We start from the raw sequence: 24,572 nt of genomic DNA, 5'->3' as shown, positions 1-24,572 counted from the left end.
GTTAAGGTGTGGTGAGTTGAGGTGTGGTGTGGTGAGTTAAGGTGTGGTGAGAGAGTTGAAGTGTGGTGAATTACGGTGTGGGGGTTAAGTTGTGGTGTGTTTCATCTTCATCTTCGTCTTCATCTTCATCTTCATCTTCGTCGTCTTGGTCTTCATCTTTATCTTTTCCTTTATCCTGATCTAAATATGTCCATTCTTTTCTTCATTTACATATTCACCCCCACCATTGTTATTAGGTTAGGTATTTAAATTTTCCTTCCTCTTTGTCTTTATATCTAGGTTTCTTTACTTTTATTTTAATTTCTGTATTTATCACTTTCTTCTTCTCCATACTCAACTTTACCTTCTTCCTTGTTTGAGTCTAATCTATTCATGTACATACATACATACATTTTATTCCTGAACTGCTGCTTAGCACGTTTCTTTAATTCGCTATAAATATTAAAGCATACATTTAGGGGGCATTTCCGCCCCAACCATGTACATGTGTGCATTGGTATTGGTGTGACTTTTGAATTGATTTTTTCGCTCTATTTTAAACTGATTTGAAATTTTAAAAATTGCCTGCACATCAGCATCAAAATACCTTTCTAATGATATATAACTGTTTATACCTTAGAAGTATAGTTTAGCCGTAAAAGGGGTGTAAAGGAAACATGATTGCCTATTTATATAATGATAACAGCTTCTTCCAAGCCATTGAAAACATGCACTTTGTTAGGTGCACCACCTATTGCGCTTGCTTCTGGCTTCGGCCGCGCTTAGGGATTATAACCCTTACTAAGTAGAATTCTCCTTTCTCTGTTGCGGGGAAGAGGGGTTTCCGCATGTCAAAGGTATACAACATTTCTTGCGCATATCCCTCCGGCTACGCCGTCCACAGTATTTTTGCGCAGAACCCACGTCGAAATTTGCAAAAAAGTGCATAGTTACGGTGATCATCCGTCCTTTATTTGAAAGGACAGTCCTTTATTTTAACCCCCTGTCCTTTATAATTTTTTTCAAAATAAAGGACGCCTTTTGTCCTTTATTTCTTAAACTGTCCTTTAAATCGGCTCTGCATTTTTCAAAGGTAAATTTTTAAACACAGAATATGAAAAATAAAAATTTCCCTTATAAAATCTAATGAAAACCTTCACCAGTTCGTTTCACACCCCACCTAAGGGTTTTTATTTATTAGGTAATCTTTGCAAATCTATAAAGGGAAAGTTGTGCCCAGGATCGTGTTGCACGCTGGGTTTCCAGTTCCACTGAAAGAGATATAGATTGGCGCTTACACATATGTTAGTGTTTGGCCGAGCTTCTCCTCCGATTTGTGGCGTGCGCCTTGATGTTGTCACACAAAGTGGAGGGACCTACAGCTTTACACCGACTCCGAACGGCAGTTGTTTTTTTATGAGAAGCTGTTTTTCATGACAGAAATACACTCGGTGGTTTGCCATTGCCTGCCGAGGGACGACCGCTGTTAATAAAAAACTTTTTTTTTCTATATTTTTGCGATGTTGCTTTGACCAGGGTTTGAACCCAGGTTCTGCGGAGTGGAAGCGCGCACTGCTTACCACTACACCACAGCGGCCGACCACTGAAAGAGAACAGTGGTTCAAAACTGGCATTTAGTGTTCGTAATTCACTGGAGCCTTAATTTTTTTCACTTAATTTGATCTTTTTTATGAAAGCTTATAATATTTGCAAGAGACTAGTTGATCCTGATTTGTGAATTTTTATTTGATTATATTAAGGTTTGTAGAGCAAAATGCAGAAAAAGTGGCAATTTCAATGAAAATGTATTCTCCTGTTCCCGGTAATAAATGTTATATAACAAAGACTAGTCAAAAATTGTATGGTTCCCCAAAACGAAACAACTACAAACAAAATTTTTGAAATGTTATAAAAAATGTTCACCAAAATAATATTTTTTTTTGGTTAAATTCCAATTTTGAACCACTGTGTGCTGGCTTCGGTGTGCAGCAAAGGATGGCGAAGTCCTTGAAAAGGATTTGGCTTCATTTTTCGGAATCGGTTAATTAACCGGTAAATATTTGATTTAAATTACGATACGGGTAAGGTACTTTTATCATACAAGTTGTATGCATATGGAAAAAAAAATGTCCTTTACTTTACGTTGGTTAATATGGTCACCGTATGCATAGTGCAAACCGAGTTTATTAATAAGCTAGTGGTAGGAAATTTGAAACATTTATCTTAAATAAAATGTGAATCCTTTGATTACACGTGTATGTTAAAGTTTGGACACAACAACCGTTTATGCGTTTGGACACAACAGCCGAAAATCGTTGTACATTAACTAACCCGGACCCAAGTTTCTCGATAAGGGACAACAAATATTCTTTTTTGCTCGTTTATATAAAGCAGTGGATAAAAATATACGTATATGCGAAAGGCAAATTTATCTGTTTAAATGAACCCCACCACCAATATTTCTTTGCAAACACACATCGATTTACATCTTTTATTTCGCATCCGACACAGAATTGTTTTCGTACAAAATTACGCAAAAAAGCTTACTCGTTTGTTTTTAGGCATGCCATTGTTACGAATTTCGAAAGTTCGAAAATACGATTCGGATTGCAGCATACTATTTCTACGATTCGTAGCAAAATCCGAATACGAAAGAGTCGCAGAATAAGGGTGTTAAAAATATTTTGTGTTAATTATGTTTAACTGTAATAAAATTTATGACACTATGATAATATGTCTTGTTATGGTACCTTTTAAACTACATGGTTTTATTATCGATATTATTATTGTTTCGTATCCGTAATTTAGGTAACTATTAATGAAGCTTCATACACGAGGAGAACGGTCATTGTACTTCAAATGCACCAACGCTTAAATATTTATGTATGTGTGTATGTATGTACACTTTCAATGCTACATACATACATATGTATCACAAAAGCTCTTTATAACAAATGTCCACTAAATTTTCTTAATTCGAAACACGCTTATAACATAAAAATCACTTGTAATCTCTGCTTAAATTTAAATTAAAGAATCAAGTCAAGCATATCGCTTATTTAGAAAATCTACCATATGTACTATGTGGGTGTGCCATATTCACATTTATTTTATTTATGTATGTATGTTTTTATTTACATATGCTATTCATTTGCACTAATTGTCTGGTATGCACTTATTATTTATATTAATTTGTATTTTATTCTCTTAAGTACTTTATTACATTCTTATATGTATGTCCATATGTGTGTATTTATGTGAATGGGAGCGTACCTTGTCACTCTGGATTTAAAAATATACATACATACGTATTTACATATCTTATTTTGTATTAAATATATTAACACAAACATATATACATACATACATATGTATAAGTTCATCCGTTATGAAGTCAACAAAATTAACAGAACGTTTGTGCTGCAGTAATTATTTTCTATGGCGTTGCCGTGATTTCCATCTACACTTGTCAGCTACTGTTGGGTTCCAATCCTCTGTTTTGTTGCTGTAATTGCTGCTTTTTAGTTTATTTTACAGGCTCGTGGCTTTATTAAAATAGATTATTTTTTTTATTTTTAAACAAAACTTAAATGACAACGCTACGCCAACGCTTACAAATCAAGCTTCATATAAACAAAATTATTTAAATCAAAACCGCAGCAACAACAACGAAACCATGTCCTAAATGATAAGAAATGCATTGTGCTCCCACACAGTCTTTTATGTATGTATGCATTCGCATAAAATCAATATACATATATTTATAAACATTATAATTCTACTCAAAACACCCAATATAAATATTTATGTACATACCTTGCTTGCGAATGGTTAATCAATCAATTCGAAATCAAAACTTGCAAGAAATTAAAAACAAGCATTTGCGATTATGCATACATATTTGCCTAGTATAATTTAAGTGTACGAAAATAAATGTATATGCCTATATGTTTATAAAATAGTATGCAACATAACTGATAATTAAACGAATTGTATTCTGAAATGAATCAAAGGTTATCTACCCCATGCATTATTTTGTATTTCGTTTATTATTATTGACTACATTTTAAACAACAAGTGTGTTTGAAGGTTTCCCGAAACGATTTTTATATACAATAAGTACATACATATGTATGTACAGAGCTCGTAAACATTACTTATTCGGGGGTTAATTGTAATATTTCATTCTCGAACTTTCAACTCAAGCTTTTTTTTTGAACGGCGTCCAAAATTTTCTTGAGTTTTAGGTAAATGTGAGGGGGCCCATAGGTTCTATCTAAGTTTTCACATGACTATATTTACAGGGACCATTTTACTATAAGCAGCCGAATGTTGATTTTGAGTACGCACTTTTATTAAGTTCATCCCTGCTTTCCGTGTTTATTAATTAATTGGGGAGTTCAGGATTTTGTAGCACATTTGTTAGTGCCCTTACTTTTTTTCAGGGATATAACAGTTATAAGTTTTATTGAAAAACGTTGTTCCATAACAGTTATAAGATGAGAAATATTTTTTATTTCACCGATAATAGTTATGACCCAACGTTTACTTTTTACATTGCCTGATAACTGTTATGCAGGAGAAATATATTTTCAGTCGCCAATAAGAGTTAATTCCCAACGTTTATTTTTTACGTTGTTTGATAAAAGTTATTTCCCAACGTATATTTTTTACGTTGCTTGATAAGAGTTACTGTCCAACGTTTATTGTTACGTTGTCTGATAACAGTTATTTCACTCCTACTCTTTTATTTTCATCATCTTCGCTTGGTCAATATTCTTATCTTACAACGTTTATCAGACAACGTAAAAAATAAACTTTGGATAATAACTGTTATTAAACAACGTAAAAAATAAGCGTTGGGCAATAACAGTTATGGATCGACGTAAAAAATAGACGCAAAATAATGGAAATTTTTATTTGAATTAATGAAGGTTTATTTGCCCTCGAAATTTGTGTTCGGGCATATATCAAAATTAAAGTGATTTTAAGATGAAACCAAATACGATAGTGATTTTAATATGAACATCAAAGTCAACAGATTTCAGAAAGTTGTCATGTATGGAGTACACAATCTATGTACAAGAATACTTGGAAGGGAAGATTGTGAAGGTAATAAAATGTATTATAAAAGCGAACTAAAGGGTTGAATTAACTTTAAAATAATTGTACACACATTGTCCCCAGATCTCTCAAATAAATGTGAAAAGAAGTATTAAATTAATGGCTTTGTTCCACATGGCTTTGTTCCGGGCTGTTTCGGTAATTAGAGAGTAAAAATAAAAGTATGTTTACATATAAATATAATCTTAATCAAAGCTCGTTTGTTAATTACTCCGATTACACAGGCAAATCTCAGATTATTAGTCGTCAAATTTGTTGTTCTCACAACTCAAGGAAAAGTTAAGTTTTTTCTCTGTGCCACTGTGATCACTTTTTTCTGCTTTATTAAGCAATTTAAACATATTTCAATTTAATATTTTATTAAAAATACCTTTACAAACCTCTTTTCCTTGCCAGCGTCCATTTTGTTTACTTTAACATTTGACATTTTTTCTCTTCTTCGCAAAAATAATCAATAAAACTAGGATGGACACAGGAAAGTTATCGGAATTAATTTGAGATTATTTTATAAATACAGATTAGGGAGTTAAGCTCGAAAATGAAGACAATCTTATATGTAAACCTAGTATAAGTTACTCTCTCAGAAATGTCAAAAATGGGTCAAAACGTGCCAAAAGTGCCCAAAGCGTGAGGAACGCAAAAAACCCCGGCACATTTCATGCCGGGAATCAGCAATTAAGTTTTTTCCATAGTTTTTCTTCATTCAATTAAAATTCCGCTTTAGGTTAATCACTACTTTTTCATTTTACATCCCATAATTCATTTGCAAAATATAGAAAATACATTAAGCGTGAACTCTTTTCAAGGCATGTTTCAACGTGTTCAAAATGGTATAAAAAAATAATAGCAAAAACATAAATATTTCTAGTACACATATGCCGAGAATCACGGCAACTCTTCTAGCGCAAGCGCTAAATATATTTCAGATGAGACTAACAGGTCTATTCTGCGCTGGTAATAATTTTTTTTTTACCGGTAAATAAAGTACCTATCAATTGATTACGAGAAAGTGATTAATCATAGCGGAGTACCTTCACCTATTTACCCATACCAGGGAAGTGATGTTCCTTTTTTGTAATTCTTGTCGAGTAAAACACAATTCGAAATACGAATTTTGCCAATTACCCCTAAAATCTGGAGTTACGGGTAAAACCGGGTTGCGTACTTTTGCGCACTTAAAAGCCTGCAGATTTTAGGGGTGTTTGTCAAATTTCATATTTCGATTCTTGTTTTACCCGACAAGGCCTACAAACAAGAGTGGCTGCAACAAAGATTAGCCAACATTACCTTCATTTTTAAGACAATATCAACATGTTAAAAATCATTCAATAACGAAGGCCTCAAGCTATGTTAACTCGAAATATTATCTATACGTAATATATCCATCAGTACAAAAATATTATCACATAAATTAACAAAGCAACTTTGCAAATATTTACTTCTCTTACAGATGATGTTCCCTCAATATTCCGCGAGTTTTCCTAACCTGCTATGCCTTAGCCTGATCGTCATCAGCCTAGTGTTTTGCCTGGACCTATCATCGCACTGTACAGAAGCTCAACCTCTGCTTCCCGGTGGTGGCAGCGATGTAGAGTTCAAACGCTACTGCAGCACAAATCTCTCTGATGCCATTCGTCTAATATGTGGCGGCAGGTATTACTCGCTATCTCGAAAGTTTCGTAAGTTTAAAAAAGTCAGCACATTTTTAGACATAATTTAACATTCGTATTCTCTTTACAGCCGATAGTGTCGGCATGGGCCATGTATCCAGCCTGAAACGATTAGCCGGCGAGGATGGTGAATACCGACAACCATTTCAAGGTGCCATACACGAGTGTTGTCGGCGTCCATGCGGCTACTCGGAACTCAAGTCATATTGTGACCCCGATTACTGACCCTAGATCATGTGCGCACATGGCGTATTATCGATTAGCAATAACTTTGCGCAGTTATTCTCACACGAATTTCAAATCATCTCTTAGCATTAACCTCATGCATTTGAATCATACGAATTTGTTTTAACGGTTTTAGAAGTAATACGGAACCCTTAAAGTTATGCTTTAGACTAGGTATTAAATGTCTCGGATAAAATGTGTATATTTTAATTAATTGTTATTAAAATATCAGTTACTCATAGTATATAAGTACATATGTACAACTAATTGTATGTATACGTGCTGTACATCAGTAGTTATGCTTAGTAATAAAAGAAGCGGAATTTTAGGGTTTATAATGCGACCCATGTGATATACATAAGTACGTGAAGTTAAATTATTCTTGTGAAACAATGACGAAAACAACGAAAACAATATCCAAAAGCAAATTGAATGGAGATCGGTGGTCGGGCGAATGATTTTGCCGATTGAAATCTACAATCAGATGGAAGCTGCAATTCTTCAAGAAGAAAGAACCGAATGATTGCACGTTATATTGCCAAATATAAATACATATACACGTATGTATTTACTGTGTATGGATAAATGTTAAAAACCTGGCTTGTGTTGTTTACAAATTTTATACTACGAGTATTTGTTGAGATTAACGAATAAATTATTTGTTTTGTTTTACTTCTACTAAAACGCATTATTTCTAGTTAAATTGATTTTAGTCGAATTTATGAAAAAAACGTACAGAAACAACGGAGCTTATAGTTAGTTAAATCATTTATCTAAATAGTTTCGATACATAAATTAGTATATAATATTTCTAAAATATAATTTTAAAACAAAAAAGCGCTAATGACTAATAAAATTAAAAACATTGTAAATAAAATTAATAATAAACTTTTTTTTTTAATTTCGGCTGCAGTCCAAGCATGTAGCATTAATAATGTGGACGAAAGGTTTCAAGACTGAAGCTGGTTCCTGCAGTGAGAAGTATAGAACTGTGGTAACAGGAGTTCATAAGACACACAAGATTTTAATGAAAACTTATAAATGTTTTTGATTTGCGGCACTCAAGGAGGTAGCCAGGTAGGGTCAGCGGGGGCAGCTGGGGCATGGTATGTACTACTAAATAACTAACATGTTCCGTACTGTGGAGAAGTTGATTAGCCTTTGTCCGTTGTCGGGGGCGTTGTTAAGAAAACCTTAATTTCCGACTGTCCAAATTTGTGCGCCGTCTCATCGCAGCTGTCATATATGTCGCACGCTGCATATTTTTTGCAATCATCCCCCGTCAGCACCTTTCGTATGGAGGATTCGGACATCCCAAGCACATATCTGTAAAGCGTAGTTCTTTTTTCTTGTGGTGAGTCGTCTAAGTTTGGGGGAAAATTAACCTAGGCTTGGACTTTTCATTGGATCTGTTTTGTTTTTACCTCACGGTACCTAAAACCCGTTGCCCACCCCCTTGATGAAAAAGTTTTTGAAGATGCTCATTTATATAGCGAAAATACATTCTGGACTAAAAACAGGCGCACGATCACTAAGAAGTAAATAATTGAAACGTTTTCTGGAAATCCGTCGCGTTTGTTACTAGCATAAAAATGATTAAACAAAAAAATTAAAACAAAAATGTATTGGTGTATTAACTTTTGTTCCCCCTACATTACATCCTGGCTACGCCCTTGACGACATACAAAATACCAAACTCACTGTTTTCCGGTTCCTTTTAATCTGCTTTAAATCTACACGATTTACGTATAAATCGAAGAAGATTATTGGGTTGGGGTTGCCATGTATCGCGAGACCCAAGAAGCGTGCAGCCTTTATAGGGTCTATCCATAGGGACAGAGGCCTCATTTGAGTGGGGTTTTGTGGGCATGAGAAGAGATTTTTCCAGTCGTGGGGTGTCTCTCCGCATTCCGGACACTCATTGAGGCATCCGCATCTAGTCTGCTCAGGTACGAGTTCAGCCTGCTGCAGTAGCCGAAGCGAAGTTTGGATATTGTGTTCCGAGTCTCCCGAGACAGACGCAGCTCCGTCTCGTCCACGTCAGGTGGTTATGTGTACAGAACGGCATTCACAGGCCTGGAGTCTAGGTAGCTTGAGCCCGACTCCCTGTGAATGCCGCTCAAGGCCTGTCGATATGCTGTCCAGAGGTTGCTTTATGAACCTCTAGACTTCGTCCGACAGTTCGTATAGATGCCTTCTGACATGCCTTGGCGAGGGCTCCTCTGCAAGCAAGTGGCTCCCTACTAAGAATTGCTTGCACAGCATTGTGTTTTGCTCCTTTATGGGGAGCATTTGCGCCTCGGACGGCAGGTGATGCTGTGGCGCCATCAGAAGACATCCGGTCGCTGTCCGGAGTGCTGTATTTTGTGTCGTATGAAGCTTCATCCACTGCGTCCTACTAGTCCCCGGCGACCACACTGGTACTGCGTAGTTTAGAACCGGCAGGCCAATTTCCTTGTATGTTGCGAGCTATGTTTCTTTGTCTTTGCCCCAGGTACTGCCGGCTAGCGACTTAAGGACCTTGTTGCGGATCTGTACTTAGTTGACACTTGCGGCTGTGTGCGCGGAGAAGTCCAATATTACTCCGAGGATTTTCGGGTTATTCACCGTCGGGATTGGTATGTCATCAACTTGAATACCCAGCTGCAGTCTGACCTCTTTCGTCCAGGTGGTGAACAGGGTAACTGAGGATTTTGTAGGGGAGAGGTTTAGGCGCCTAGTAGTGAAGAAGCGAGAAAGCTCGGAGAGGCAACCGTTTAATTTCGAGCACAAGTCATAAATTCCAGTCCCAGATGCCGTTATCGAGCAATTGTCAGCGTAAGAGACAACCGAGACTCCTTCTGGTGATTGAGGGAGCATAGAAATATCAAAGTTGAACGGTAATGGGGAAAGGACATTACCCTGTGGAACCCCCTATTTTATTTTTCTGGGGTTACTCAATTTGTCTATAAACATTACTGTTGACCACTCAAATAATTCGCCTACCACCGTTTGAATCTCCGTGGGAGAGAGGAGGCCTCTATGTATTCTAGTAGCTAAATGCAATCGATGATCAAATTGTAGTACAATTAACTTTATTGTACAACAAACAATTTACAATACTCGTTAATACAGTAAAAACACTTTACAATACTTGTTAAAGCAATAACAATGCTTTACTACTTGTTAACACAATTAAACTTATAGCTTGCTTATTCACAACTCACTTCTCTGCTCACTTTACTTGTAGCTTGCTGACTTGTAACTCGTAACTAACTCAACTCCGCTGTGGCGGCGCCCTTGTATACCTGCGCTGGCACTTATGGCAACTCTAGAACATTCTGAAGTATTCGCTCATTCTCTTTATCTTGCTTGACTTGACGTTTCTCTTTGTGGAACATTCTACATCATTCCTCGAACATTCTGCCTATTTCTCGTTGTTCGCTTTGTGTTGCCGCAGTATTCGCCACACTGCCCTCCACCTAAGTCTGATCGTCCCGATCAGACACACTTGCCGCTCCAATCGCTGCAAGTCTTTCCAAGTGGACCACTTTCATCTTGGTCCTCGGTCTCCCCATTGTTGGATTCGATGCACTGCGTCTTTCAGCCGTTTGTCAAACGGATCTTTCCAGTCAAGTCTTTGCTTGGAGGTAAGGCTTTTCTTCTGCTGCGACATGTACAACCACAATGCGTTACTGGACATTGCTTCCGGCTTATCTCCGGGAGTGCACCATTTCACATGGTCGTGCTTCCGCCGGCCACTGGTGGTGACCAGACCATGTCTCCTCTCGTGGGCACCTTTTTCGCCAGATCTATGCCGCATCATCTGTCCATGACACCCAGACTCCCGCCTTCGTGCTGCACTGCCTTTAGCACATCTTGCTACATCCGGATCCTTACGTTGAAGCTTCCGCCGTCGTTTCGTATCTCGCTCTTCCGCCGATCCTAACTTCATTGACCGGACATGTATAATCTCACCCTTGGCTTCCTGCTTAACTGCTCGCCTTTCGCGACCACCTTTTTCATGACACTTAAAAGCGCGCCTGTCTGTCACTATAAACTTAGTGTACGAGGCCACACCGTCGATTATTACCTCGCATGGTACTTCCCCTAACACTTGGGTGCGTTCACCAGTTGCAGTCTGCAGCTTTGCTCCAGGTAGTGGCTTCACATAAAAAGTGGCCAAATCCGGTCGAATAATGGAATGTGTCGCTCCAGTATCCACTGCATGCTTTCCGGCCTATTTGTGAGACGGAGATTATGGGCCCTTCAACTTCTGGAGCCAGCACGCGGCCCTTCCTGCTGGCTCGTTTCAGTTTAACGACTGATTGGAGTTGGTTTCGTCTCCTTCAGCCTTGCGTTTGCGTCCTGCTGAATAGTTGAGCCCACTGGAACTTGCGCTGCGCGCTCGCGGGCGAAGTGGCCTGTCTTTCCACATTTAAAACATTTGCCAGAGCAATGCTTTTTCTCGCCCAGCAGTTGGATTAGCTTCTTCAGCATTTCATTTGTCTCGTCCGGTGTTTCCACTTCCACGCGATGTGCTTTGTAGGCTGGTCTACTTAGGAGCGCCGCCGTTTCACGCGTCTGAGCATACGAGACAGTTTCAGCAAATGTTGGCTTTGGATTCGCGTACGTCTCTCGCTTGGTATACACGTCCCGCATTCCGTTGATGAACCTCTGGATTTTTACTCTTTCGAGGTGCTCACCAGATGCATCTCCAATTGCCAAATGAGCGAACCTTTCAACCTCGGAGGCGAATTCCTGTAGAGTCTCGTTGGATTTCTGGCAGCGATTCTCCAGCTCCATCTGGTTAATCTGTCTCCTGTGCTCGCTACCATAACGTCTTTCCACTGCACCCTTTAATGCATCGTAATTGTTCCGTGCACAGTCGGGAATAGTCTGCAAGATTTCCGCTGCAGGTCCTTTCAATGCGACGAATAATGCAGCGGATTTATCCTCCATGCTCCAACGATTTGCTGTAGAAGTCTTTTCGAACTGGAGCTTAAAGACCTGGAAAGGAATAGTGCCGTCAAAGGATGGAGTCTTTACCTTGGGTGCGCTCGTCGAAGTAGCCGGACGATTCAACTGTAAATCACGAAGACTGCCTTCCAACTCCTCTACCTTTGCCTCGACTTTCTCCTGTCTCCCTTCGATTTTGTCCTGTATTTGTGTAATTTTTGCATCCTGTGCTTCCAGCTAGGATGATATACGTGTCTCTTGTGTCAGTAGCTGAGTTTCTAACTGGGATAACACCTGCGCTGATACCTCTGAAGATATACGTGCCTCCAGCGCTTGCATCTGGGATGACATCTGTGACATGCGTGTATCCTGTGCTTACATCTGTGACGACAGCTGTGATGACATCTGTGACGACATCTGTGACATAGCAGCCAATAACGTATTCATGTCTATAGCTGTTGATGAACTAAGAGCCTTTTGCTGTTCTTCAACCTTCCCGGATATCTGCTGCACATCCTNTATAGCTGTTGATGACTTAGAGCCTTTTGCTGTTCTTCAACCTTCCCGGATGTCTGCTGCACATCCTTCGGCGGACAAGCAGCTTCATCCTTCTGTTCGTCCTTTGCGGATGCATCGTCGGGTTTACCCTGGAAGTCGTATTTGTCCACGTCGATGCCTTCAGCTTCCATAGCCTCCCGCAACCGGGATAACAATTCCACTTTTCTTCCGGAGGTGGCCAAATTACGCTTTTTCAACTCCTGTATCAGCTCCTCAATCTTTAAGTCCTGAATTTTCGCCATTTTCAGTAGTTCATCCTTCGGGATTGTTACGATTATCCTTGAAATCTTGAGGGATTTCCCAAATATCCTCCGGCTCGTATCGCTGGATTGTTAAATAAATGCTAATGATGACCAAATTGTAGTACAATTAACTTTATTGTACAACAAACAATTTACAATACTCGCTAATACAGTAAAAACGCTCATTCTCTATATCTTGCTTGACTTGACGTTTCTCTTTGTGGAACATTCTACATCATTCCTCGAACATTCTGCCTATTTCTCGTTGTTCGCTTTGTGTTGCCGCAGTATTCGCCACAATACGATTTCGAACTCGCGTAAATGTACATTTGCTAAATGCGATAGCATGAACGCTCTTCGAAAACATATGTTCGAAAGTGCTAAATTTTGCATTTTAGCGTTCATGCTATCGCATTTAGCAAATGTACATTTACGCGAGTTCGAAATCGTATGCTTTTGACAAACAGCCGTGTTCCAGCCTCTTATTTAGATGGGTATATATTACGATCAATTCTCACTCAGGAGATAATGTGCAAAAACCCTACTGAAAAGGAAAAAATAAATTTTAAACCAAAAATTCAATACAAAAACTTGAATTGTTTTAACCATAACCGAAAATTTGTTTGTGTATATATTCATTTGTCGGTGCTGTCAATTAAAATTTTCTCACTTAATTAGGAAACAAAACGAACCGAGTTGATCACAAATTGATCCAGATTTCTATCAACATCAAATCGATGTTGAATTTGCTTAACTATTCTTTATCCAAATATGTAATGCAAAATAAAAGAAATCTCGATCGGCGTTCACTGAAACGTAGCTAGCAACTGTATACTCGAAAAAGCAATGTTGCCACTTTTCTCTTTAAACCATGTTCGAATCGTGGAAATTTTGGAAGATCACAGGGTTGCTTTTAGCATTTAGATTCTTAATGCAAAAATGGAGTTGCATTTAGTTGCATTTAGGTGACGAATTTTGTATGGATAAATGTACATTTAGAGTAGCATTTAGAGCTAAATGCGCTAAATGTGCTTTTACGCGTAAGCAAAAACAGCCTATTAGTCAAGAATAAGCTGTGTAAAACGTAGGCTAACTTCTGACTTAAGTCCAAAAAATGACTAAACTAAGTTAAGTTGAGTTGGAGAAACCAGCCCATAGAATCACTAATCAGGAAATATACTTAAATAGTATTCTAGGAACAATATGGCTTGTATGAAGATGATATTTATATTGATATTATTATGATACATTACGCGGTATCGAAAGAAAATACCCATATGAGTATCAATAGTACTGTCACCCTAGTATCGAATACCAATTTACCCAGTATCGAAACAGAATATCGATACCAAGATTATATCAGTAGGATCGCAACATTCCTAATTGCGGTGCAACTCTTCCTTTTATTTTGACGTTTTTTGCGAATTTTTTGATCTTGGAAGCATCGCATTTTCTAAAATACCTCGAGTTTAATACTAATTATAGTGTGTAAATCTATAAATAAAAACAGTAGTTCATGGAGGACAACAAATCGACTTGAAATGTCTCGCAAAGCTCAACCTAATTGCTTGCGGTACTTTTTGTCGGCGCTGCGATCAGACAGCTCGGGCTCTGCCACAGTGGAGGAGCTTGTACGAGCCCTTGTAGAAGTGGGAAACTATGAGAAATGTAATATAAAAATTTTATATATACCTAATTAATATTTTGACCCAAATTTATTTCTTAAACTTTAGCGTTAGCCTCGGAGACTGTGCAAAATGCCATACACGATAAGCTGCTGAAGCCGGCAATAGCAAACAACGCTGGGTCATCGCGTGTTCTCCGCCTACTGCGATTTCCGAAAATAGACGAAATAAAGGTACCTCTTTTTAACCTAAGTGGTGAAGTAAACGGCTTAGTTATACACACAGTGTTTTTTACAGAACGATGTCTCCCATGACTTCTATTGCTTTGAGTGCCACTTGCCTGGCTCATTGACGCATTGCCGTCAATGCCCACGCTCATTTCATCGTCTATGCTTTCGCAAAGATCCAGAAAGACCCAACTATCCAGTACCTTCCGGAAAATTTCAAAAGAATCGTCCACCAGCATTCAGCTCTGATACAGAGACTGACTCTGATGCAGAAGGCACTGTACACGGATCTACATCTTTTGGCTATGAGAGCGATGTGCGTGCTTCATCTTCCTTGCAACAACAGGATCTAAGTTCAATAAATTGTTGGCCGCAGCAACGATTTCTTGAAGAAGTTACAGTTGACAGCACATCATCGCCTGTGCAAGCAGTTTTTCACCGAGCGGAGGGAGTATCAAGTGCAACCAATTTAAATAGCGGCAACAAAATGGACGTAGATGAGTTTGATACAGAGTCCAAAACCAAAGTAGAAGTGGTTTGTTTGGGCGAAGTTCGTCCACCCACGCGGAAACGTCGGCGGACAATTACCTCAAATGTGTCGTATAAAAGTGAAATGTGCCCAAGTGAAGAAACAGAGCCTGATTTAGATTTGTGTACATGCTGTCGTTTGTTAAAAACAGCAGAGCTGCGCCATCCACCCAATATGCAACCAGACGAACTATGTTATCTGATAGATTTTACATTTGAGCGGAATCGCTCTTGGGTAGGTGATTCTTTTTCTCGTTTATTAATACACTAAGGGCCGTATTCTGAAATAACCTTTAGCTTTAAATCTCACTTTATATTTAAAGGTTGGATCAGAAATAAAGCTAAAAAAAAGTTAAGCTTTTCGATTATCGGTTTTTGACGTATGTATGTTTCTTGGTTGTAAACCAATTTAAAAACGATAATAAAATGCTTTCCTTTAGATGCAATCATAAATTTTAATGCAACCTTTAAATAGAAAGTGAGCTTTAAAGTTACAGGTTACTTGAGAAAACCTTTTCCGCAACTTGTTTACACTAACGTTGTTGCAACAACATAACTTTTTGGAGAAAACCCTGGAGTGACATTCATTGGCCCGATATTTAATCTGGGCCATGCCCAGTACTTAGAATTAGAAAAATTAGAATTTAATGGGGTTGAGACTCACTTGGAACACAATAAAAGCATAAACGGACGGCGGCGTTGATCCGGATCAATTCGGGAATTAACTGCAGTTGATCCGGATTAAGTCTGAGTTAATCCGGATCAACGCTGCCGTCTGTTTAAGCTTTTAGAGAACCTACCTGCCACTTCAGAGCACTTAACTTTAGTCGCTAATCATAATAAATGTATATTTTAAATTCAATATGGTTGATCACAGACAAACAAAGTGAGATTGCATTGCTCTCCATAATCGACCCAAAAGATACACAATTTGAATAACTGAATTTATTTATTTTTAGGTTGCACACGATGTATTAAGCTATTTCGAATCGACAAAATTACCAAGCCAATTGATATCGATTGTTTCGAAATTGCTCTTTAAATTCCCTGATAAGAGTCTTGACGGCATATCAGCTAAACTTAAATCGTTGCAGTATAATCTGCTAACTGAATTTTTTGTGGACATCCTCGACTTGCAGCATAATATAGGCATCTTTTTTGGCCGTGAGTTTCCTAATCATACAAATGTTTTGGTTGATTGCATGTAAAAATTGAATTAATCCTTAGCTAATGGTACGGATATGGAGGCTTCGAAATGGTTGGTGCGTGACATAGGATACGATTTGGCTGAAATCCGTCGTTGTCCTGACTGTTTTCGTCATTCACACGAAAAACATTCAAGTGTTTGGTTTGCTAAGCCATGCGTTCAACGCCATGAATTGGTTTTTGCCAAGCATAGTGGTTTCTCCTATTGGCCTGCAAAAGTTATACGTCTTCTGCCAAATAATAAGTATGATGTCCGTTTCTTTGGAGGCAATCATTCGCGAGCGCTCATCGAATCGCGTTTGATTCGCTCAATCGACACAGATATTAAGTCATTAAAAATTGGTAATAAACCGGCTATTAAAAAAGCTCTGGAGGAATTGCGCATACATCAGGTTCTGTCCGCATATCCGCCTAGTATATTTTCTTTTCACGCAAACAAAAGCGAAATGGAGCAAATCATAAGAAACGCTTTGCAGAGAACAGCAGATCAATTCATGGTAAACTCATCTAAGGGAAGAAAGCTTCCGACACGTCGTCAAACAATTTGTAATACAATGTCAACAGTCAGAATGGACGCTTTTTTGGATATCTCAGGCGATGTCATATCGTTGCCCGGGGCGGATCCTCCGATACTAAGTGATAGCGGATTTCTTAACGATACAGAGACTAGATTAAGGGAAAAAAGGTTTTCATATGCTTTTCTCGATTTCCTAGTTATATAATGGCAATTCATGTATACGCATAAATGACTAGTAACCATGTAAACCTCGTAAATTTTCGAAGTGTACGCAGTTAGGAGGCATTTATGCGTTTCCATGAATACCCATATTATTTGATATACATATCGTGTGGTTTAAATATTTTTAGAGCTCATGGCAATCTAAAGAAGGCACCGAAACGATTAACACGTTCCGCCAATACATTAGTGAGTGCTGCAGATCTTAAACAGGTAAACGAAATAGCAATCTAAAAATGTTTATATATCAGTCGACAAATTCCAGGTACAAGATCAACTTGATGAGGCCTTAAAGTTGGTTTCAGCAACACAGAGGAAGAATGAAAAGTTGCTTGCAAACATAGAAAAACTTAAGGAATCGATAAAGAAACACGAACATGAAAAGAAAATTCTTAAGCGAAAGCAATGGGTATAAAAACACAATATAAACAAATATACGATACATATGTACTTAGTTATGGTTTTAACTCTTTCCAGTGTTATTGGTGTCTCAATGAAGCGATATACTTGTGTTGTTTTCGTGCTGCATATTGTTCGCAAGTTTGCCAATCACGTCACTGGAAGGATGGACATAGTAAAGTTTGTAGGAATCAAACAGATCAACGCCAAGCTACTTCCACAACATGAAATTGCAATAGAAACGGGTCTTCCATTGTTAAGTTTTTAAGCAATTTTTTATAATTGCTTTGACGCAAGTTGTGCCCATGTTGTTGTTGTAACAGCATACAAATTCCCCAAAGAGATTTTGGGTAGTGTAGCTGGAGTGACAGTCCTTGGCCAGATATAAATCTGGGTCGTTCCGGTTACGTAGACCCGACTGTCGTGGGGTGCCCATATTAAGTTTTGCTGAATTACTCTTAAACAGTACTATTTTTTATAAGTTTTACATATGTTTTAATGAAATATCATTAGCTAAAGTGCAGTTTAAAAACTTTTTAATTTAGTTTGTGAATTTATATTTTGTTTTGTTACTTGACACTTTTTTATAATTTGAAAGAGGACCGATCGGGTTTAACTCTTCGCACACATGCGGTAAACATCACTAAAAAGCCAAGCAAAAAATCAAAAGATCACGGATTGACTTCAAATATACAACGTTATATACATAAATAATAATATGGATACTATGTAGATTTAGTGAAAACATATTAATAATAATAAATGTGAATTGAATTTAAAAAATAAAGAGGTTGATAAACGACAAAAAGAACGCATGCCAATTTCGTTGAACTCTTTTGGATTTTTTAACAGCATTCCTGAGCCTTATAATAGAGGTTTTGGGCTTTTCGAGTTGCAATCACAGCCGCAGTGTTGCACGAATTATTCTAGCAACGTATTGTCAGTTGGGCAGTTGCAATTTTTCATCAGTACAGCAGTAATACCGCTTTTATTATGTGCATCGCACAGGCCCTTTATGTACAGGGTTCGATCTTTTCTCAACCCCGCCTATACTCTTCGTGAGTTCTGCCAAAATAAAATAATCTCCCTAAAATCGCATGCATATGTACACAGTTTAAATTTTAGATTTTTATGGACAGGACAACTGAGGTTGCGTTGCCATCCATAATCGACCCATCCGTTGATTTTTTGCAATATTTTTTGTTGACGGTGTTTTGGTGAAATTTTGCAGAATTTTCATATTTTTTACATAAGCTAAAGATAAATAGCCAAAACGTGTTAAAAGTCGCGTCCCAATTTATATTTGGATCACTGTATGTTCAGTGGAACTAAACTCCTTAATTTGAAATAAATTACTTAAAATTTAACTGGATATCGCAATCTTTAGTTGCGTTCCAGATGCTTCACGATTTGCAGGTTTTTATAGGAAGCCGTTCCAGGTGACCACCTTCCATAAGATTTATTAATAGAGAAAACATCTTTTCCTGCAAATCCTGTAAAACCTGCAAATCGTGAAGCATCTGGAACGCAACTTTTATTAAAAGCCGAAAGAAGAATCTCTGACGTTTACTTAAAAAAAAAAAATCATTCAAATCTTGGCCGCGACTACGCTATAAGTTGTCCATTTTCAATACTCTTTCCAGCATTGCGCGAATAATGTTAGCTTCTAAGTTTTGAATCATAGTTGGCTTTTCGACGAAGGCTTCTGACTTCCAGTGTTGTGATATCACACTATAACTTGCTGATGCCTAATGTTGCCAACATCACTTGTTTCAATTTCATGCAATAAATAGGCGGGGCTTAGTAGTGCCGCTACAACAACAACCACAACAATAACAGTTATCATGGTTCGGTACCGCTCGTTATTTACGGTTATGTTCCGCCTGCGGCCAACATTTGAATGAAATTATTTTTAAGGAGTAAATATCAGTGATTGTTGTAATCATGATAAAAATATCATATATGTTTTTATCATGGTTGTAATAGTATAGATTCGGAAGTGCAGTTCTCGTTTGAGTATTTTATTTAAATTAAAAAACCAAGGTCTAGATGTACATACATATGTATGTGAATTGATCAAACTTTGATTGCGTTTTCTCACAAAATTTTAATTTTGATATATTTCCTCTTTCTCACAGCACAGATCGTTTTTAATTTATGTTATTTAATACCAAACTTTAATTTAACATGTCAAATTTTTATTTCGGACCTAACATCTCTGCTGGCTTGACCCATTGCTCAAATTGTTCGGCGGTCAGGTAGCCTAGGTTGATGGCCTCTTCTTTCAAAGTGGTTCCATTCTTGTGGGCAGTCTTGGCAATTTTGGCAGCTTTGTCGTAGCCGATATGTGGATTCAATGCAGTGACCAACATCAATGATTCAGCCATGATTTTTCCAATGCGTTCGCGATTCGCCTGTATGCCATTGACGCAATTGGACGTAAATGTGCGGGAGCCGTCAGCTTTAATTTGAATGAAAAGATAAAATGTAGATTTTTTATCTTTAAACAAATATCTAGGTTTAACTTACAGAGCAAGCGAATGGAACGCAAAACATTCGATACGATCAATGGTTTGAAAACGTTCAACTCGAAATGTCCATTGGAACCGCCTATGGTGACTGCCACGTGATTGCCCATCACTTGCGCAGCCAACATTGTAAGTGATTCACATTGTGTTGGATTTACTTTGCCTGGCATAATCGAGCTGCCCGGCTCGTTTTCGGGCAGCATTAATTCGCCCAATCCGCAACGTGGCCCGGAGCCAAGGAAACGAATATCGTTGCCAATCTTCATTAGACTAACAGCGATCGTATTTAAAACACCATGCACCTCCACCATGGCGTCGCGTGCTGCTAACGCTTCGAACTTGTTAGGCGCTGATACGAAAGGCAACTTAGTAAGTTCTGCAATACGCGCCGCACACTTCTCCGCAAATCCAATGCGCGTGTTCAGGCCAGTACCGACAGCAGTGCCGCCCAATGCCAACTCGTATACGCGTGGCAAAACAGCGTCGATGCGATCGAGCGCATACGCCGTTTGCTGAGCGTAGGCACTGAACTCTTGGCCCAATGTTAACGGGACTGCATCCATGGTGTGTGTACGGCCAATCTTGATGATGTCCTTGAATTCCGCAGATTTGGCTTTAAGCGCATCATGCAAGATCTTAATGGCGGGTTTCAGATTATTATTCAGTTCCAGGGCGACGGAAATATGAATGGCAGTGGGAAAGGTGTCATTCGAACTCTGCGACTTGTTCACATGATCGTTGGGGTGAACTGGTGTTTTTGAGCCTAATTCACCACCCAATAGCTCAATAGCGCGATTGCTAATCACCTAAATAGCAGGTACAATACAAACAATTTTGATAAGCGTTAGTGCACCAAAAGAAATAATGAACATAATTAATCAAAAACCGACTTCAGTGCTTATTTTCACATATTGCTTACCTCATTCACATTCATGTTGGTTTGTGTGCCTGAACCGGTCTGCCAAATAACCAAGGGAAAGTGATCTTCATACAATTTTCCTGATATAACGTCATCGGCAGCTTTTGAAATGGCATCACTGACCTTGGGATCCAGCCCGAACTCCTTGTTTACCTCGGCGGCAGCTTTTTTTAAAATTCCCATGGCTTGAATAACCGGTTGCTGAAAAGATTGTAAGGAAAAAAAATTAGTTCAAATGCTGTAAATAAATATAAATAAACCTACCGGCATACGCTCGGATGATCCACCAATGGGAAAATTTAATTTGGACCGCATTGTTTGAGCGCCATAATACTTGTCAGCGGGCACTTTTAGTTCACCAAATGTGTCTGACTCTGTGCGAAAAGCTCCCGATGCCTGTAAAATAGAATCGTATGAATTATGCTAATGCTGCATACTATATATGTCGCTCATTTAGTGCAATAGTGTCATAATCCAAAAAATACAAATATTGGGCTAAGTATGCAGAAACTTCGTCTTCTATGGTGTGTTTTTACACATTGTTGTATCAATTACGAGTATCTCACTAGAAGAAAAGACCTATTCCTTTTTACCATGATACAAAAATTTGAAGGTAAAACCGCTGAAAGGCTTTTGTTTGGAATTTGAGTTGCTCTGAAAATTTCAATTTTATAAAGTAGACAAACTTCAAAAAATATATTGGGCCGTATGAATAAAAACTGAGCAATTGCTTTTTCTTAAAATTTCATACCTGTTACTTCACTATTGTTTGAATAAATCGAGTAAAAGGTCTGAAACAAGGTACATTGAACAGGTAGTATCAGTAGAGCAGCTGATTTGATTTATTTTCAAATTATTTGGTCTCGAAAATGTCAAATATTTTTAATTTTTTCTCACGAAAATTATAAGTTGTTAAAATCCATTTGCTTGTGAAACCTTTTTCCATACAAAACAAGCGATTGAATAGCAGCTTTTGGAACGTTCGCCCAACTCGGCAGCACGACCGCTGATTACTGGGCCTTGCAAAGGATGGATCAATGCTTCGAGAAGCAAACAAATTTACTAGGAAAGAAAGTTGCATCAATTTTTATTTTTTCCAATCTCAATTTTTTATTTTTTATAATTTTTTGTATTTCACATGGCACGCTTTGATTTAGAAGAAAAAATTCAGAACAGTTGTTGACACTTTCGATACCAGAAGCAACAACAAAATACACGCAAATGTTGTTTTTGCTCTACTGATACTACCTGTTTAATGTGCCTTGGTCTGAAATATTAAGAAAAAGCAATTGCTTATTTTTATACATACGGCCCGGCCCATTATGGCCGACGAATTGAGTGAGCGGTTTTACCTTTAAATATTTGTATCATGCTTTTTACTATGGGAGTATGTACATATGTATATGTAAATTAAAAACTTTAAAGCGGTTTTTCTCAAGTTTCACTTTGTTGAGTTATGACACCATTGAAGTAAATGAGCGACATGTTTGTGTGTCTCTATTTGTATTAAATATACTTATGTAAATATTTAGAATAGTATAAAATATTCGCGGATTTGCTAATACTGATTTTTTCCACGTACCATTGTAGCAATGTACTGTATTGTAGCGCAGTCGTTCATCAACTAAATTGCTAGCACGTCGGGAAACAGTTTGATGTATTTTATTATACTTATGTGGCTGAGAGGTGTAGATTAGCCAGCAAAGAATTAAGTTTCGTGGTTTTGATTATCATTTTTGTGCAAGAGAGCGATATAATTGTAATGAAGTCTGTATTATGCAAATAGGCTTAGGGGCCTGACTGAGGATCAACAGCGGGGCGACGAATAGCTGTTACCCAAGTTGTTTTGAAAAATAGAAGGGACCTTTATAGATTTTACGAAGAATGTATTTTAGTGTTAATTTTCTACATATTTTATTTAAATTTTATTAATTAGTCCGCGATCCGAGGCGATTTTGTTCAAAATTTTTACTTAAGCTGCAACAGTTTAGAAGTTAAGATATATGTGTCTACGGACACGATTTGAAGAAACGTTTCAATTAATCAGTTTGTTTTTAGAGTGAAAAATATAAAGTTTCTGAGAATTAGTAAAGCATAATCACAGTGGACGATAAAATAGCTATGAAGTCGGCTAAGCTACTATCTCGACAAATTATGCATAATTTACTGTTAACTGTAGCGCGAAGAAGCGACGCGCTCATACATATTTCGAATTGAGCAAATACTGTGCAAGTTATCTCAGACTCGCCTTTGATAGACGAACTGTATGTTTTCGTATAGTCGTATAAAATAGATAAAAAAGATATGGGCATTTCCTTGCGCTTTGAATACTGGTGTTGGGAAACTCGATGTAAAGGAAGTCATAACGGACGTGAAAAAACATAAGTGTTTTCAGAATACATGAAAAATTAACCCAAACTCTGCGAATCCTGAGAGAGTTTCCTTTCTTAAACGTTCTTTAAATAAAGTTAAATTACGGACCAATACAACCAAATCACATTTAATCAGAACTACTTAGTTCTTGATTTTATTTTAAATTAAAATGTGATAACGGATGCGGCGGCGGAAGACGTGGGTATGGTGAGTAGTACTATCCACCTGAAATTTTTAAAGGTGGGTAATTACCCATAAGTCCAACTGAAAATCCTGTTTTAACCACACCTGACGAGTATTTTCGGAAGATATATTATGAAATTTTTGACAAAGTTTGACAAGTAGATTTGATACTGAATCGGCAACGTTTTTTAAAACTTTAGAAAAGTTCATTATTTGTGAGACAGTAGATTTGAAGAAAATGTCACGTTTTAGAACGGTGATTTTGACGAATGCAAACTCTATAGCGATAAATATATGGCTCTGTGCATAATGAGGCGTACAGAGCAAAATCCAAGGTCCGTGAAAGATGTTGTGCAATTTTTGCGTGAAATTGTGTATGGGACTTGTTCCTGAATTGGTACGCTTCATTAGATTACTTGTTACAACTCCAGAGTCTTCATGCTCTAACGAGAGGAGCTTTTCTGTTTTACGTAAGGTGAAAAATTATTTGTGCTCGACAATGCACCAAAACCGGCTCAACCATGTAGCAATATTGCATTCTTATCCATGAACTCATGAACGACTTCATTTCTCGAAATTCAAAACGAATGGCCGTGTTTTTACTGCAGAAAAGAAATTTTTTCGAAATTTGTTTAAATGATGATTTCCATGAAATATATACAGTTGTCCACAAAATAATAGGAGTGCGATATTTTGACCAGTTTTGGCTATTTGTCTTTTGTTTATTTAATGTTTATTATTTTTTTATAAAAGCCTAGCTGGCTATACAACAAACACCATATAAATTCAGATTTTAAACTTTGTATAAAAATTATAAAAATTTTGCAATTTTTCACCCAAATTTCAAACTTTTTAATCAGAATCTTTAGAAAAAATTCTGGTATGCAGTTTTGTAGCACATTCAATTCTAGTCTGAAGAAGTGCAAGTTTCAAGCGGCTAAAAAATTCCGTTGATTTTTGAGAATTTTTTTGGTTAAAGGTGTTTCACGTTTTTTCCATACAAAGTATTGCGACAATTTTCTTTTATATGCTTTTATACTGCCAGCAAACTACAAAACTGCATACCAGAATTTTTTCTAAAGATTCTGATTAAAAAGTTTGAAATTTGGGTG

At 37.6% G+C, this 24,572-nt stretch overlaps 3 protein-coding genes across 7 annotated transcripts in view; 2 read left to right on the top strand and 1 right to left on the bottom strand.

Annotated features, from left to right (window-relative positions):
• LOC108360281 (insulin-like) overlaps window positions 1-7,730 on the top strand; it is a 21,053-nt gene extending 13,323 nt beyond the window's left edge. For both annotated transcript variants that reach the window (XM_017612495.1, XM_017612494.1), the window contains exons 2-3: window positions 6,554-6,782; window positions 6,844-7,730. In XM_017612495.1, coding sequence (XP_017467984.1) covers window positions 6,554-6,782; window positions 6,844-6,998 — 384 coding nt within the window. In that variant the 3' untranslated portion in view covers window positions 6,999-7,730. The remainder of the gene's footprint in view (window positions 1-6,553; window positions 6,783-6,843) is intronic.
• A 6,166-nt stretch (window positions 7,731-13,896) lies between these two features.
• LOC108360280 (uncharacterized) lies at window positions 13,897-17,761 on the top strand. Of its 2 annotated transcripts, XM_017612491.1 has the most exons (8): window positions 13,901-14,404; window positions 14,470-14,594; window positions 14,659-15,351; window positions 16,076-16,280; window positions 16,344-17,007; window positions 17,190-17,271; window positions 17,324-17,467; window positions 17,536-17,761. In XM_017612491.1, the coding sequence occupies exons 1-8, from the start codon at window positions 14,278-14,280 to the stop codon at window positions 17,683-17,685; spliced, it is 2,190 nt and encodes a 729-aa protein (XP_017467980.1). In that variant the 5' UTR covers window positions 13,901-14,277; the 3' UTR covers window positions 17,686-17,761. The 2 variants fall into 2 exon arrangements, with proteins under 2 accessions (XP_017467982.1, XP_017467980.1); XM_017612493.1 differs by lacking the exon at window positions 17,536-17,761 and having other exon boundaries at window positions 13,897-14,404; window positions 16,344-17,006; window positions 17,188-17,271.
• A 1,778-nt stretch (window positions 17,762-19,539) lies between these two features.
• Window positions 19,540-24,572, bottom strand: part of LOC108360277 (fumarate hydratase, mitochondrial-like) — a 39,470-nt gene continuing 34,437 nt past the window's right edge. For 2 of the 3 annotated variants that reach the window (XM_017612488.1, XM_017612490.1), the window contains exons 2-5: window positions 21,169-21,300; window positions 20,905-21,105; window positions 19,987-20,791; window positions 19,540-19,918 (exon numbers count right to left, since the gene is read on the bottom strand). In XM_017612488.1, coding sequence (XP_017467977.1) covers window positions 19,656-19,918; window positions 19,987-20,791; window positions 20,905-21,105; window positions 21,169-21,300 — 1,401 coding nt within the window. In that variant the 3' untranslated portion in view covers window positions 19,540-19,655. Of the gene's footprint in view, window positions 19,919-19,986; window positions 20,792-20,904; window positions 21,106-21,168; window positions 21,301-22,486; window positions 22,587-24,572 lie in introns of those variants that run through there. The other variant, XM_017612489.1, reaches the window with a different exon arrangement.

Source organism: Rhagoletis zephyria, unplaced genomic scaffold, assembly GCF_001687245.7.
Source record: "Rhagoletis zephyria isolate East Lansing unplaced genomic scaffold, Rhagoletis_zephyria_1.1 Rzeph_scaffold_00551, whole genome shotgun sequence".
NCBI classification, from domain to species: domain Eukaryota; kingdom Metazoa; phylum Arthropoda; class Insecta; order Diptera; family Tephritidae; genus Rhagoletis; species Rhagoletis zephyria.
This window is presented reverse-complemented; position numbering and strand designations above follow the sequence as displayed.

What these genes read in the sequence shown, in the direction of transcription:
- LOC108360280 (XM_017612491.1), top strand. Translation starts at nt 14,278, where the DNA reads ATGTCTCGCAAAGCTCAACCTAATTGCTTGCGGTACTTTTTGTCGGCG. An exon ending in AGTGGGAAACTATGAGAAAT is followed by an intron (nt 14,405 to 14,469) that starts GTAATATAAAAA and finishes CTTAAACTTTAG; the next exon opens with CGTTAGCCTCGGAGACTGTG. An exon ending in TATAGGCATCTTTTTTGGCC is followed by an intron (nt 16,281 to 16,343) that starts GTGAGTTTCCTA and finishes ATTAATCCTTAG; the next exon opens with CTAATGGTACGGATATGGAG.